The sequence below is a fragment of the Lagopus muta genome, chromosome 27 (assembly GCF_023343835.1).
Source record: "Lagopus muta isolate bLagMut1 chromosome 27, bLagMut1 primary, whole genome shotgun sequence".
Taxonomy (NCBI): domain Eukaryota; kingdom Metazoa; phylum Chordata; class Aves; order Galliformes; family Phasianidae; genus Lagopus; species Lagopus muta.
This window is the reverse complement of record NC_064459.1, coordinates 323,453-338,043: the sequence shown is the minus strand read 5'-3', so window position 1 is coordinate 338,043 and position 14,591 is coordinate 323,453. Positions and strand designations below refer to the sequence as shown.

At 60.6% G+C, this 14,591-nt stretch overlaps 3 protein-coding genes across 4 annotated transcripts; 1 reads left to right on the top strand and 2 right to left on the bottom strand.

Moving 5' to 3' along the window:
- The first annotated feature begins 29 nt into the window (after positions 1 to 29).
- Positions 30 to 3,935, top strand: LOC125685333 (cytosolic purine 5'-nucleotidase-like). Its single transcript, XM_048928316.1, has 17 exons — positions 30 to 116; positions 330 to 403; positions 510 to 627; positions 711 to 806; positions 917 to 1,008; positions 1,095 to 1,152; positions 1,253 to 1,346; positions 1,454 to 1,507; positions 1,590 to 1,673; positions 1,779 to 1,831; positions 1,908 to 2,016; positions 2,093 to 2,159; positions 2,678 to 2,848; positions 2,949 to 3,000; positions 3,092 to 3,152; positions 3,236 to 3,412; positions 3,497 to 3,935. Exons 1-17 carry the CDS (start codon positions 40 to 42, stop codon positions 3,665 to 3,667), a joined length of 1,608 nt encoding a protein of 535 aa, XP_048784273.1. The 5' UTR covers positions 30 to 39; the 3' UTR covers positions 3,668 to 3,935.
- Positions 3,936 to 4,058: 123 nt separating this feature from the next.
- Positions 4,059 to 11,577, bottom strand: CKAP2L (cytoskeleton associated protein 2 like). Its single transcript, XM_048928291.1, has 9 exons — positions 11,482 to 11,577; positions 10,090 to 10,156; positions 9,335 to 9,401; positions 7,875 to 8,965; positions 7,258 to 7,459; positions 6,548 to 6,703; positions 6,094 to 6,157; positions 5,033 to 5,183; positions 4,059 to 4,947 (listed from the first exon to the last, which is right to left on the bottom strand). The coding sequence occupies exons 1-9, from the start codon at positions 11,498 to 11,500 to the stop codon at positions 4,722 to 4,724; spliced, it is 2,043 nt and encodes a 680-aa protein (XP_048784248.1). The 5' UTR covers positions 11,501 to 11,577; the 3' UTR covers positions 4,059 to 4,721.
- A 276-nt stretch (positions 11,578 to 11,853) lies between these two features.
- Positions 11,854 to 14,031, bottom strand: LOC125685332 (interleukin-1 receptor antagonist protein-like). 2 transcript variants are annotated; one of them, XM_048928314.1, is made up of 6 exons: positions 13,484 to 14,031; positions 13,353 to 13,401; positions 13,094 to 13,271; positions 12,846 to 13,016; positions 12,602 to 12,747; positions 11,854 to 12,514 (listed from the first exon to the last, which is right to left on the bottom strand). In XM_048928314.1, the coding sequence occupies exons 1-6, from the start codon at positions 13,522 to 13,524 to the stop codon at positions 12,302 to 12,304; spliced, it is 798 nt and encodes a 265-aa protein (XP_048784271.1). In that variant the 5' UTR covers positions 13,525 to 14,031; the 3' UTR covers positions 11,854 to 12,301. The 2 variants fall into 2 exon arrangements, with proteins under 2 accessions (XP_048784271.1, XP_048784270.1); XM_048928313.1 differs by having other exon boundaries at positions 13,094 to 13,401.
- Between the last annotated feature and the right edge of the window lie 560 nt (positions 14,032 to 14,591).

Below are 14,591 nucleotides of genomic sequence, written 5' to 3'. Positions count from 1 at the left end.
AGCGGAGGGGAGCGACGGTGGGGGGGGGAGGCGGCGGTGATGGGCAGCGAGAGGGAGCGGGGCACGGCGCTGGGGGGGGGCGACCCCCGGGCACTGCGCAGGGACTGCCAGCATCGGTGGGGCGGGGGGGGAAGGCGGGGGTCGGGGGAAGAGTGGGGGGTCGGGGGAGCGGGCGGAATGGGGGCTCCGTGTTTCTCCAACCTCTGTTGGTTAAATCCCGTTTTTCTGCCCCAATAATTCACTATACGGCAAACCCCCGTCCCGCGCCCCGCGCCGCTCCCGTGGGCTCCGTGCCATCCCACCCCCCGACACACCGCCGGCCCCCCCAGGATCTTCGTGAACCGCAGCCTGGCGCTGGAGAAGATCAAGTGCTTCGGCTTCGACATGGATTACACCTTGGCCAGTGCGTGGGGCGGGGTGGGGGGGGGCTGAATCGCGCCGGGGGGGGGGGGGGGGGGGAGGGGCTGAGACCCCCAGTCCCAAACCCACATGGCCCCTGGGCTCTGCAGTGTACAAATCGCCCGCCTATGAGGAGCTGGGCTTCAGGCTGCTGCTGGAGCACCTGGTGTCCATCGGGTACCCCTCCGAGATCCTGGCCTACAAATACGACCCCACCTTCCCCACCCGGTGAGTGCTGGGGGGGGTCTGGGGTTGGGGGTCGGGGGGCGCACACGCATTGCAAGCCCGCTGCCCTGCTCACGGTCCCGCAGGGGGCTGGTGTTCGACGCCCTCTATGGGAACCTGCTGAAGGTGGACTCGCATGGCAACCTGCTGGTCTGCGCCCACGGCTTCCGCTTCCTCCGGGGGTCTGTGTGTATTTCTTGTATTAGGGGGAGGGGGGGGGGGAGTTGGGAGTCCCTCGGTAGCGTTGGGGTTTGGGTTGGAGCGGCTGAGCGGCCCCGTGCCCCCTCTGCAGGGCTGAGATCCTGCACTACTACCCCAACAAGTTCATCCAGCGGGACGACATGAAGCGCTTCCATATCCTCAACACCCTCTTCAACCTCACGGGTGAGCTGTGCTCCCCTCCCCCCAGCCCCAGACCTCCCCCCGTTTTTTGGGGTGCTGCGCCCCCTCACAGCCCCCTCCCACGGCAGAGACCCACCTCTATGCCTGTCTGGTGGACTTCTTCTCCAACTGCCCCAGATACGTCAGGTGAGCAGGACGTGGGGGTTTGTTTTCAGGAATGGGGGGGGGTCCAGGGATCCCCCCGCTGCGCAGCACCTTCACCCCCTGTTTTTCTGCCCATTTTTAGCTGCGATACCGGCTACAGGCACGGGAACCTCTTCATGTCCTTCCGCAGCATGTTCCAGGACGTGCGTGAGGCCATGGACCAAGTGCATCTCTCGGTGGGGCTGTGGGCAGAGCTGGGGGACCCCGTGGCCCCAGCAGGTTTGGGGGTGGGGGGGAAACTGCAACCTTCTGCCACCTCCTCACCACCCATCCCCCCCTGCAGGGCTGCCTGAAGGAGAAGACGTTGGAGAACCTGGAGAAATACGTGGTGAAGGATGTGAGTGTCTGCGAGCCCCCCCCAGGCCCCCAGCCCCTTCAGTCCCCGTGTGCCCCCCCACTGCTCTCACTGTGCCCCGCAGCCCCGTGTGCCACTGCTGCTGAGCCGCATGAGGGAGGTGGGGAAGGTGTTCCTGGCCACTAACAGTGACTACAATTACACCGATGTGAGTGGTGGCACTGCTGCTTTGGGAGGGGGGGGGGGGGGGCAGAGCTCGGGGTGACCCCCACAACCCCACTGCCCTCCTAGCTGACACCACATGTCATTGCAGGCCATCATGTCCTACCTGTTCGACTTCAGTGATGTGGACAAGGTAAGGGGACAGCTGTGCTGGGGCTGGGGGTGCCCCCACCCAACGTGACCCCATCCCTGTGTCACTTTCCCTTCCCCTTCCAAGCAGACCGGGACCCCCCCCACGGCCCTGGCGCTCCTACTTCGATCTCATTGTGGTGGACACCCGCAAGCCTCTCTTCTTTGCTGAGGGCACCGTCCTGCGCCAAGTCAACACGGTGGGGACCGGGGCACCACGCATCCCCCCACCAGCCATGGGGTGCAGTGACATCATGGGGTGCTCTGTGCTCACAGGACACGGGGAAGCTGCGTGTTGGGACCTACACGGGGCCCCTCCAGCACTGTGCTGTCTACTCTGGTGGTGAGCGCGTGGCTGGGTGACAACGGTGGTGGAGGGACGTGGTGGCACAGGGATGCACTGATGCGGGGATGCAGTGGCACAGGGATGTGGTGGCAGTAGGGTGTAGTGGCACTGGGACATGGTGACACTGGGATGGTGACACAGAGACACAGTGGCGCAGGGATTCAGTGACAGAGGATTGCAGTAATAGAGGGATGCAGTGGCATGGGGACACGGTGGCACTGGGATGCAGTGACACAGGGATGCGGTGGCACTGGGGTGCAGAGAGGTGCAGTAACGGGGGGATGCAGTGACACAGAGGCAGTGGCAGTGGGATGCAGTGACAGAGGAGTGCAGTAACACAGGGATGCAGTGACACTGGGACGCAGTGGCACAGTGATGCAGTGACATGGGGTTGCAGTGACACAGATATGGTGGCACCGGGATGCAGTGGCACAGGGATGCAGTGACAGAGGGGTGCAGTGACAGGGGGATGCAGTGACACAGTGACCCCACATCATGCCATCCTGTTGTCCCAGGTTCCTCAGACTTGGTGTGCGACCTGCTGGGCGTGAAGGGCAAGGACATCCTGTACATGGGGGACCACATCTTCGGGGACATCCTCAAGTCCAAGAAGCGGCAGGGCTGGCGCACCTTCCTGGTGGTGCCCGAGTTGGCCCGTGAGCTGCAGGTGTGGACGGAGAAGAGCGGTGAGCAGCCCCAGCCGTGCCTCCCCTCCCTGCAGGACCCCCCTGCCAGCCCCAGGGGCGGCTGCGGTGCCGGCGCTGAGCCGGAGCTTTGCCCTGGCAGAGCTGTTTGAGGAGCTGCGCAGCCTGGATCTGTTTTTGGCGGAGCTGTACCAGTGAGTGGGCATCGCTCTGGGGTCCCTGCCCGTGGGTGAGGGGGGGGGACGGGACACAAAGGGCCCTTGTGAGCCCCCCGCTCCACCGCAGGCATCTGGACAGCGGCAGCAGCGAGCGCCCGGACATCAGCTCCATCAAACGTCACATCCAGGTGGCGGCAGGACCGCCGTCCCCTTCCCTCGGAGCAGCCCGGTGTGGGATAGCGGTGCCCTGAGCGCCCCGCTGTGCCCGCAGCAAGTCACGCACGAGATGGACATGTGCTACGGGAAGATGGGCAGCCTCTTCCGCTGCGGCTCGCGCCAGACCCTGTTTGCCAGCCAGCTGATGCGCTACGCAGACCTCTACGCCGCCTCCTTCCTCAACTTCCTCTACTACCCCTTCAGTTACCTCTTCCGGGCGCCCTCTGTCCTGGTACTGCTGACCCCGTGCCTCAGTTTCCCTCCCCGCCCCCAAGTCCATCGGGAGCCGGGTGCCAACCCCGCTCCATCCCCGCAGATGGCCCACGAGTCAACGGTGGAACACGGCCCTGTGGACGCCGGAGAGGGAAGCGCAGCCCCGGAGCTGCAGCTGGAGCGGCGCAGCCAGCAGGAGCCACTCCGTCTGTCTCAGGACCCGGGGCTCCCCTGGGACTCCAGAGGAGGGGAGGAAGAGGACGGCGAGGCCTGAGCCCACAGCTGCCCGTCCAGCAGGGCCGGTCCCAGCACACACTGGGTGCTGCCCTGGGGCTGATGGCAGCACAGCACCCCCGCTGCAGGGCGGCACGAGGGCACCCAGCAGCTCTCCATCAGCTCCAACCGCTCTGGGGATGGTGCCCAAACACAACAAGGGCCTGGGGCCAGGGCTGCACCCTTTTACCTGCTAAGAGTCCCAGCCTCTCCCCTTCTTTACCTTTGTCTATTTATAAAAGGCACGTTAACTTCTGCCAAAGTTTTATTGGAGTCACAGAGTAATAGAAGAGACATAAATTATATTTTCTTTTTTCAAAAGAAAATTTCCTTTGCCCCAAGACCGGGGAAGATTGGAGCAAAGGGCAATTTCCAAGGCCTGGGCCAGCAGCTGGGATAAGTGCTGTGCCTGGGGCAGCCCTGCACTGCTGGTCCTGCAGCTCCTGGGCCAGCTGAGGTTCCTCTATAGACACCCAAAGCTGGGTGGTGAGGAGCCGTGGGGCAGGACGGCTGTTTGCTGGGGGCAGGAAGATGAAGCTGGGGCTCTGCTCTGTGCTCAGCAACAGCAAAACCATCGCACTCCTCTCACAGGGGGGAACCCTCAGCATGCTGGGCTCTGGGTGCCCTCACAGCACTGCTGGCTTCAAGGCTGAGCACAGTTCTCCTGGTGGCAGGAGGCAGCAGGGGGTTCCAGACGGGCTGTGTTCCTTCTTCAGGAGCAAACCCTTGGGATGTCGCTTCCCAAACCATGAGAGGCACCCAGAGCACTGCAGCAACCAGAACCATCGGCCAGCACAAAAACCAGGGTGTGCTTTGGGGTGGAGCCAATGGCTGATCCCACAGCACAGAGCCCACGTCTCCAACCCCAGACCTTGCTCAGCACCCCACCGGCTCACACTGCATCTCTAGTGTAAAACTTTAAACACTTAAAAACAGTGAAAAAGGCTAAAAAAAGGCCATCCCTGCGTAGCTACATCTGAGAGGAGACGGTGTAAGTGCAAGGCAGTGTGGCTGAGCCAGCAGCCCCCAGGGAATCCCCTCAGCAACATTTGGGGCTACAGACTCAAAACCTCCATCTCTGCCACCTCTGGCAAAGCTTTGTTTTTCCGGAAAAAGAACTGAGTCTCCTCATCATCATCCAGGATTTCACTGAGGGATGACACCACAGGGTCGTGGTCCCTCAGCATCTCCGGGTAGCGGCTCCCAGCCCTCTCTATGCGCAGCGAGCGCCGCACCGGCGTCAGGAATTTCAGCTCTTGGCCTTCTGGCAGCTCCCTCGCTCTGCAGGGAGGAAAAATGAAGCGTGAGTGGGGCAAAGCCCACAGGGAACGGCACAGGGCGCTCGCTGGCGGCAGCTCAGCCTCACCTGGGCACAGACGTCACTTGTAGCTTGATGGAGGAGACAGGCAGGCTGCTCAGGGCGCGCTCTGTTTGGCACGGGGTCACAGCCGCCTGCTGCCTCTCGCCTGGGCAAGGTGTCGTGGGCTCCCACAGAAGGCGCTGCTCAGGCTTTTGCCCTGACAGGAGAGGAGAGTCATCGATCACAGTGGCTTTGGTCACAGGGGGCCTTAAAGATCACCCAGCTCCAACCTGCTGCCATGGGCAGGGTTGCCAACCACCGGCTCAGGGCTGCATCCAACCTCGAATGCCTCCTGCAATGGGGCACCCACAACCTGTTCCAGCGACTCAACACCCCACGAGTAAAGAATCTTCTCCTATCACCCAACCTAAATCTCCCCTCTTTGAGCTTAAAGCCATTCCCCCTTGCCCTACCACTGTCAGACTGTGTGAAAAGCCGGCCTCCCTCCTGCTTGTAAGCTCCCTCCAAGGACAGGAAGGCCACAGTGAGGTGTCCCCACTGCCTTCTCTTCCCCAGGCTAACCAAACCTAGGACTGTCCCACCCCAACACCTCGCACTTGGCTTGCTGAACCTCATTAGGTTCATGTAGGTCCACTTTTGAAGCCTGCCCAGGTCCCTCTGGACGGCATCCCTCCCTTCTGTTACATCAACTGCACCGCTCGGTGTGGTGGCATCTGCAAACTGCTAAGGGTGCACCAAATCCCACTGCCTGTGGCACTGATAAAGATGTTGAAGAGCACCAGTCCCAAGATGGACCCCTGGGGGACAGTGCTTGTGACTTATGGCCTTCATTTGGACGTAGAAAAGGGCAGCAGGATTGTAGAGAGGGAAGAGAGCTGCAGGGGGAACTACAGCACTGCAGAGCTCTGGACGTAACCCAGGGCACCTTGCATGCTGCGCCAGGCTCAGCTCTGCCAGAGGAATTTTGCCCCATTTCTGAGCTGAGGGCTCTGGGCTTTCACAATGCTCAGTCCTCAGCAAAGTCAGCAGGGATACGGGCTGCTGGGACAGACTGCAAAGCACGGGGAACAGCGGCCTGCCAGCCAGCCCCTGCATGCCCGTGTTACCCTCTGATGGCTGTTCTGCAGTCTTCAAAATATCAAGGACAACTTCTCTGAGCTCCTGGAGTGGCTGCAAGAAATGAATAAATAAAATAAAAATCAGGACACAGGTCAAGGCAGGCAGGGAAAGAAGACTACAGGTCAGAAAGGAGAAAAGGTTCCTGCTGCCTCCCTCAGGGAAGTGCAGATGGCCACAGCTTTTCCCTTCTCCAGATCTGTGTGCAGATGCCCATCCCAGGTGCAGACCAGGCCCAACGTGCTGCCAGCCCACCCACAGCCCCCCCTGCCCTCCTCTGCCCTGTGCATACACTGCCTCAAGTGGTTTTGTGGAAACAACCAGGACTTACAGCTCTAAAGGCCTTTTTCCACCAACAGCTGCTAAACTGATCCCAAAATCCAACCCCAGGGCTTTGGGGCAACCTGCTGGTGCACAGGAGGAACCAAAGGGCTCCTTACTCACCTCAGCACCAGCGCAGACTGCTGCTTCATACAGCCCTGTCACATCGAAAGGGCCATCGCGGGCAAGCAGCTTGGCTTTGCAGATCCAGAACTTGGCACATTTCTCTGCACTGGGCTCGTGGCACAGAATTGTTGAGAGCTCCTCTGATGGGACGCCCTGCAAGACAAGGTGAAGTGCTGGAGAAGAGCTGGGCCTGCATGCCAACATCCTCTCAAACAGCAGGCGAAAAGGAGGGTGGTCTGAAGTCTGCACCTCGCACTCACATTCCACAAATCTCATACATAACCTTGGATGGATGATACAGTTTTTCTGTCTCCATTTTCCCTCAAAAAAAAAGAGCCTAGCATTTCAGAGGGAAGTCGAGGGACAGATTCTTCAGCACAGGCACCAGCAGGGCCACCAAACCCAGAGCTGGGCTAGCAGATGGCATTCCCAGCGGTGGGGCCCACCAGGGACATATCCTGGAGTGGTTCAACCAGCCTGGGCTGCTGCTGCAGGAATCCCTGCTGCAAGATGCACTGCTGCACACCAGGACGACCGCAGGGACGCCTGCACAGCGGCCATCGACCCGTGTTCCTTGCAGTGCATCTCACTGCATGCCCTCAACTCCAGGGGTGAACTGAGCGTGGTGACTTTTCCTATGCCAAGCAAGAATGCTTTGCTTCGAGAAAAGAGCAGCCTGGTGGCCGTAGCTCCTTCCCCATCCCCACCTCCTCGATGAGCTTCAGGCACTCCGTCAGCAGGGCGTTGATCCTGGCCAGGTAGAGCTGCTCCGGCTTCTCAGGCTTTTGCTCCTCCTGCACGGTGCTCCTGTGGGCTGGCTTCTGCTTCATCGGCTTTTTTGTAGGCAGGGTCATAGGCGGCCGTTTATAGCACTTGCCCTTGGAGGCCAGCCACTGCTCCAGCTGTCTCCTGGGGAAGGACCGAGGGATCGCTGTCAGCACCACACACCGCTGGCACCTGCTGCCCGGCTGCCCTTTGGGTTTGTAGCTGCTTGGGAAGATCTACCCTAAGAATCACAACCGAGGCAGGCAGGGGAGGCAAACCCTCCCAAATGTCAGAGTGTCCCGAGGATAAAATGGGAGAGGCAGCACAAAGCAGCAAGGCTGTGCTTCACACACTGCTCACTCACTGCTGCCTGCAGGCAGTTATCGCGTGGCAGAAACGAGGAACCCAGAGGACACCGAACTTCACCCTCACCCCCCTCTGTGCTGCAGCATCCCAGCAGTTCAGACTGCAGCTGGGGCCCTGCACCTGGCTCATGTACTTCAGTGCCTCACTCTGCTTCCCCTGGGTGGGAGAACAGTCAGCCAACGATGCCACTCACCTACGATCCTCTGGTGTTGGGCTCTTGGGAACACGCCCAGCATGCACTCCGTGCGCCTGCAGCAGCTCTGGTTTACGCACCTCCCTGCTGCTCCCAAATTCACCCCGATTTCCTTGAGTTCTGGAGCTGTAGGTGCTGGGAAGAGACTGTTTTTTTGGGACTCCCGCTCGGGATACTGCTGCGTGTCCGCAAGGCGCTGCCTTCACATCCTTCCTGTCTGCTCCCCCTTTCACTGTGGGTCGTTGCCACTGCCCTGTGGTGCACAGCTTCAGGCCTGGTGTCCTTGTGGTCCCACTTGTGTTGCCCTGGGGCCGGCTGGAGGCCGGGGGCTTTGCAGGAGCTCTGTTGGAGTGCTTAAGAGTTCCCATCAGAGACGTGCCAAGCTTTCCCCCAGGTTCCCTTGCTGCATTGTTTTTTTCCTGTTTTACAGCTGGCTTTTTCTGTAGCAAACGTGTAGAATTAGCAAGGAACTGAGGGGGTTGCAACGGCCGGGTTGTGCCGTTTGGTTTTTGGGATGCACTTTTTGAGGCTGGCAGGGGTTTCCTGAATTTCTCCTGAATCAGCACTTCCTTAGCCTGGCAGCTATTAATTCTGTCCTTTGGGCCCTTGACAGTCCTTGACACAGTGCCTGAGCTCTGCCCATGAGCCAAAGCTCTCTTTTTCCCCAGACTGTTCCCATTAGACTGAAAAGTGTTGCTGGGCACAGGGTTTGCAGCTGCTTGTGCTGGCAAATTCTCTTTGCCACAGCCAAGCCACTCCTGCAGGCCCTCATTCAGGGAGCAAGGTGCCCCAGGCACAGGCTGGCCATTTCCACTCTCCTCCGGCCTTCCAGGGTTTAGCAGACAAGAGGCAGAAGCTGGGAGCCTCCCTTTGGGCTGCACAGAGGGGTTTGTGCTCGGAACGAGGCCTGCAGGCAGCTCTGTGCCCTTCCCCAGCTGCCGTGGCCACATCGCTGCTGCTCTCTGCGATGCACGTGAGGACTGCCGCAGTGCAGCGTGCCCAGCTGGCTGTGCAGGTTTGGCAGCAGGCTTGTCATCCTTCCAGGTGCCCTTTGCTATGTTTTGGACTGCACCCTTCTTGTTCCTGTCAAGCTGCAGAGACAAAGAAGCTGAGGCAGGGCCCTGAGCAGAGCTCGGCTCCGTCCCACCCCGCAGCCCCACCAGCCCAGGGGATGTGCACAGAGCCCTGCAGGGGGAAGCAAGCCCAGTGTAACACCCAGCACCAGGGCAGAGGACAATTCTCTCAGCTGAAGTTCCTCTGTAAACTAATTAGTTGTCTTGGGGCCAGATATTTAGCAGGGCGTTGATTACTGCTTGCCCGGGGTCAGGAACTCACTGTCCTGGTTTGTGTGCCCCGTTCTGCCTGGGAGCACTTCAAGCATGAGATACAAAACCAGACTGAAAAGAGACTGGTAAGTCTTACATGTTCTTACTAAGTACTAACATGTTCTAAGTACTTACATGTTCTGGTTTAGAAACTGGTTTTAAGAGTGGATCCAGGCGATTAGTCCGGTCCTTTAAATAGGTCCTGCAGAAACAAGTTACCCAAGTACTGAGCAGCTGTTCCAGAAAAGCTGAAACACACCAAGTGCTTCTGGTTGCCACAGCCACCAGAGCTGATGAGAAGCATTTTGAAGCTGTCAAGGAAGAACTATGTCATATTTCTTTTCCTTCCGCGGGGCAATGGAAAAGTGACACAAAAGACAGTTGCATAACTCACAGCTTCCACTGACGAGAAAAGAGATCAAAGCGCTTCCTGCAGCTGATGGGGCTGGGCAGGACGTGATGGGGGCTCACTTAACAGGTCAGCTGTGGCAATGAGCTTCTCTCTGACTGCTTCTAAACGGGCTGAAATGTCCCTTCCTAATATTACCCTACTGCTGAAGGCTGCTAAAATGCAGCACTCAAAATTGGACTGCTTTCTACTGCACAAAGCTGGTAATGCAAACAAAGCTGTCCTGCAAACCCAAAGCCTGGGATGAAAAAGCTTCGTGGAGATTCAGAAGACACCCAGCAGACGTGGTATTAAAGAGCAGGAAACGTCAACACTCAAACCACATCTGTTCTGATGCTGCCAGTAACAGCAGAGCAGCGCCAGGGCACTGCAGGAGCTGCCCCAGCCTCAGCTCTGACAGCTGGCACAGGGCTGAGGCTGCTCTCGCTAGCAAGCACTGCAGCAAGGCAGGATGCAGAGACAGCTGCACACCCCGACTTACTTGGTACTGGGGCATTTCAGCTTCCTTTTGGCCTCCAGGTACTCCTGGAGCTTTCTTCTCCGCTCTTCTGCAAAGAAACGGTAGGAAAACATGGTGCACGCAGCGCTGTGGGGACGAGCACATCACCGAGCTCCCAGCTGGAGCGCAGTGCTGCTCCCAGACCCCCAGCACACACGAGGCGCTGCCTGCAGCCCGCTGGAACAAGAGCTGTTTGATGCTTGCAGCACCAAGCTGCCCAGGGCGCAGTCGTGCGGAGCTTTGCAGGCCCATGGGACGGCCTGTAGGAGGTGCTGCCTATGAGCACCAGCAGCAACAGGGCGGCCACAGCTTCCCCAGGCTGCCCGTCCCATCCCAGCTCCGTTCCCCCTCATCCTATCCCTATCACATCACCCAAAGACTTGCTCTCCCTCTTTCTGCTTTCACACAGGGCAGTAAGGCCCAACTCAGTGACCACTGGGGGCTCTGGGTGCACCCAGCCCAGCCCAGCGCTCCCCAACACCGCATCCCTTCCTGCCTCCGCAGCCCCCAGCACTGCCCCCAACCCCATTTCACAGAATCACAGAATGGTTGGGTTGGAAAGGACCCCAAGGATCGTGAACCTCCGACCCCCCACCACACGCAGGGCCACCAACCTCCACATTTCACAGCAGCCCAGGCTGCCCAGGGCCCCATCCAACCTGGCCTTGAACACCTCCAGGGATGGACGGGGCATCACAGCCTCTCTGGGCAGCTGTTCCAGCACCTCACCACTCTCATAGTAAAGAACTTCCCCCTGACATCCAACCTCCAGCTGCCCTCCCTCCATTCAAACCGTTTCCCCTCGTCCTGCTGCCATCTCCCCTTGCACAGAGCTGACTCCCCTCCTGCCTGCAGGCTCCCTTCAGGCACTGCAGGCTGCACTGAGGTCACCCCGCAGCCTTCTTTTCTCCAGGCTGAACAAGCCCAGCTCCCTCAGCCTGTCTTTGTAAGGGAGCTGCTCCAGTCCCCCGCTCATCTCTGCGGCTCCTCCCTCCAACAGCTCCCTGTCCTTCTCGTCCTGGGGGCTCCAGCCCTGGACGCAGTGCTGCAGATGGGGCCTCACAGGAGCAGAGCAGAGGGGGACAATCGCCCCCCTGTCCCTGCTGCCACCCCCCCCGTTCTGCTGGAGCCCAGGATCCCGTTTGTTTCCCAGCTGCAGCCGCACACTGCTGGCTCACATTCAGCTTTTCACCCCCAGCTCCTTCTGTGCAGGGCTGCTCTCAAGGACCGCTCCTTCCAGCTCCTTCCTTTCGCGGTCACCCCACAAGTCGCCTCCACAAAGACCCGCACCCGCGGCCGGCCCAGGCTCCCCGCACCCCCCGCGTCTGATTCCGGCCCCACAGCCGGGCTCAGATCCCCGCTCCCAGCGCTCACCTTGCGCAGCCGCCGCCATCTCCACAACCCGCCCAACCGCCGCCCCGCGCCCATTGGCCTCCGCCTCTTTCAAACCGCCCAATGGAGAAGAACGATGAGGGGGGCGGGGCGAAGACGGTGAGCTGCGATTGGGCGAAGCGAGCGGAAGGGGCGGGTACAACGGAGCCACGGGTGGGGCCGTAAGGACGCGTCCGCCAATCGCATTCGTTTGTGTGAGAAGGCGGGTGTGGTGGAGAGGAGCGGGGCAGGGGCGCCGGGGGGCTGAGAGGGGCGTGAGGGGAAGTCGGTGCTGTGTGGGGGGGTGCGGGGTCTCTAAGAGGGGCTGCGGAGGGTGGGCTTTGAGAGGGGGCTCTTAAGGAGAGATACGGGGCTCAGAGGGAGGCGTTGGGGGTTCTGAGGGGTGCGGCGGGCCCCAGTCTTTGCCCCCAGGTACCCCGGGAGGCGGCCTGGGTGTGGGGCGCCGGGTCCTGCTCTGCTGCCTGCTGCGGGAATGCTTCTCCTCCGGCCAGAACCGCCCCACCGATCCCCAGAGGCACACGCTGAGACACGCGTCCACAGGGAAGCTTTTATTTCTCCAATCTCACAATAAATACCTCCACCCCAAGAAGGGGGGAGTGAAACAAAATCCATCATAATTACGGTAAAAAAATATAAGTTAAAAGCAACAGGACGGTAACGAAACATAAACGACGTGTGACTCGGGCCCACGGGGCCCAGAGCGGCTATTCCACGTGGAACAGCGTGGCGGGGCAGCAGGGCTTGTACTCGGTACATACAGCATGGAAACCAGCAACGGGCCGGTTTGGGTTGGGGCGGGCAGTCAGCGCCCGCTCAGCTTGTAGGTGGCAACGTTGACCTGGTCGGGTTGGTTGGTGATGCCCACGGGCTGCCGGGGCTGCAGGGAGGTGCAGATGAACCAACCAGGGAAGGCGGCCGACTCGAAGCGCGTGGTGCCCTCGGCCGGGCTGTCCAGGCGGTAGAAGATGAAGCGGGTCAGCTCGGCGCTGTCGATGTCCCGCGTGACGTCGGCTTCCTGCAATGCAGACCCGGAGAGGCTCAGCGGGGGGCAGGGACCGCCGGGTGGGGAAGTGAAGATGGGATGGGGACATGGGATGCTCACCTCCAGCTGCAGCGTGGGCTCGGCGCCGCTCAGCACGCAAGACATGTAGAGCTTGTAGCCCTTGATGCCCAGTGCCACTGGTGTCTGCCCGGCTCCAGCGCTGCCACGTGGGCCTCGGGGCCGATACAGCGCAATGTTGAGCCTCACTGCGGGGAGAAGGGACGGGTCAGCGGGCATGCTGCGGGGACAGGGGGTAGGGATAGGGGTAGGGGGCAGGGCAGGGACAAGGATGCGGTGCTCTCACCTTTCTGGCTGGAGGAGGGCCCCTGGAGGTGCAGGGCCACCAGCTGTGTGGGCGACTCCAGCACGAAGCACTTCTGGTTGATGTCGAAGATGTCAAAGGACTGTGAGCGGGTGTAGCGGAAGGCGGGCGCCCCGGCGTAGCTGCTCTGCAGCCGCTGGAAGGTGACGGGCTCTGCGGGGGACAGGAGGTCAGCAGGTGGCAACAACACCCCAGCAACCATCCCTCCTCCTCCAGCGCCGCGCTCTTACCAAAAACCTCCTCCAGGAGCATGCTCAAGTCGCTGTCAGCAAAGTCCCTGTGCTTTGGCCTCCGCAGCAGTTTGGTCATGGCCACCACCAGCACGGCAGCCTGCCGGAAGCTCCGGCGTCCCTTCCTCACTGACACCTGCACACCCACAGCCGTGTGCTCAGAATCCAGGCGAGGCTTCTGCAGGCAGAGGGCTGCGGCTGAGCACCGTGCGCTGCCAGGGCACCATGCCACCGAGCCACCGCACTCTGCCATCCGTACCTTCTGAAGGCAGAGGCAGGAGGGGCCGTAGAAAGTCTCCTCGCTGAGGCTGGAAGGCAAAGTGAATGGTGAGCTTTGGGCCACGTGAAGCTCAGACCCGCAGTGAGCCCCCAGCCCCTCTCAGTGCTCACCTGCTGCTCTCCAGCGCGTCCAGGTCGGGAACAAACGCCATCTCTGTGCCGTGTGAAACCTGAGGGTGAAGGCAGGCTGCAGTGCTGTGCTTCTGCTCCTCCCGCTGCCTTCAGGGTGCTCTGAGCCTGGCTGCTGAGCGACGCGTTTTCAAGGAGCGCTGGAAGGAAGCGGCTGCCGTGCGGGATTTCCATGTTTCGCAACAGTTGCTGAGTTTCGTATCTGCAGCACGCAGAGCCGCGGGCATCGGCACCACCTCTGCTGTGTTGTGCAGGGCACTGCGGGGCTCAGCGGGGCCGTGCTTTGCCAGCAGATCTCAGAGCGAGCTTTGTGCCCGTGCTTTGGGGCTTAGTGGGGCCAAGTTTTGGAGTTAGTATGAGACTCAGTGGTGTCATGATTTGGGGTCAGTATGGGCTGCAGTGGGGCCATGAATTGGGGTTGATATGGAATGCAATGGAGCCATGCTTATTGTAGAGATCAGAGCATGCTTTTCGCCCATGCTTTGGGGTCAGCATGGTGTCTGCAGGATGATGCTTTGGGGTCAACATGGGTCTCAGTTGGGCCACACTTCAGAGTCAGTGTGGACCACACAGCAGGGCTGTGCTTTGCGATCGGTGTGGGGCCCCAGCGGGGTGGTGCTTTGGGATGAATGTGGGGCCCAGCAGGGCGGTGCTTTGGGTCCTTGTGGGGCCCAGCGGGGTGATGCTTTGGGATCAGCATGGGGCCCAGCAGAGCAGTGCTTTGGGGCCATTGTGGTGCACAGAGTGGGGCAATGTTTGGGGTCTGGCTCTCGTGTGCTGGCTGGGCTGACACACTGGGGCTGCCCCATGGTCACCAATGCCCCGGATGACGGCAGCTCTCGTCAGGGCTGCAGCAAGGCCGGATTCCCCAGAAGGGGCCAGTGATGCAAGCACTGCCAACTGTCCCATTTCCCCCCCCAGCTCTTCCGCTTCCTGCCAGCAGCCACAGGGACCCCACACATCCCACTCTCTGATTGCTGCCTTTGGGATGCTGTCCTCTTGGTCTTTCTGTCTCCCAGGCCGCACGTCCCACTGCTGTCCTACAGGACACCCACGCCCGCCCTGTCGGCTCCCACGCGGTTGCGCCACG

Bases quoted from the DNA above. Each gene is read 5' to 3' on its own strand.
- CKAP2L (XM_048928291.1), bottom strand. The intron at 9,402-10,089 runs GTAAGTCGGGGT...TTGTTTCTGCAG, and splicing joins CTGAAATGCCCCAGTACCAA to GACCTATTTAAAGGACCGGA. The intron at 7,460-7,874 runs GTGAGTGGCATC...GTCCTTCCCCAG, and splicing joins CCAACACCAGAGGATCGTAG to GAGACAGCTGGAGCAGTGGC.
- LOC125685332 (XM_048928313.1), bottom strand. From the start codon at position 13,524: ATGGCGTTTGTTCCCGACCTGGACGCGCTGGAGAGCAGCAG. The intron at 13,017-13,093 runs GTAAGAGCGCGG...TGTCCCCCGCAG, and splicing joins GCTCCTGGAGGAGGTTTTTG to AGCCCGTCACCTTCCAGCGG. The intron at 12,515-12,601 runs GTGAGCATCCCA...TCTGCATTGCAG, and splicing joins AGCCCACGCTGCAGCTGGAG to GAAGCCGACGTCACGCGGGA.
- LOC125685333 (XM_048928316.1), top strand. From the start codon at position 40: ATGGGCAGCGAGAGGGAGCGGGGCACGGCGCTGGGGGGGGGCGACCCC. The intron at 1,347-1,453 runs GTGGGGCTGTGG...CCCCCCCTGCAG, and splicing joins TGGACCAAGTGCATCTCTCG to GGCTGCCTGAAGGAGAAGAC. The intron at 3,153-3,235 runs GTGGCGGCAGGA...CTGTGCCCGCAG, and splicing joins CCATCAAACGTCACATCCAG to CAAGTCACGCACGAGATGGA.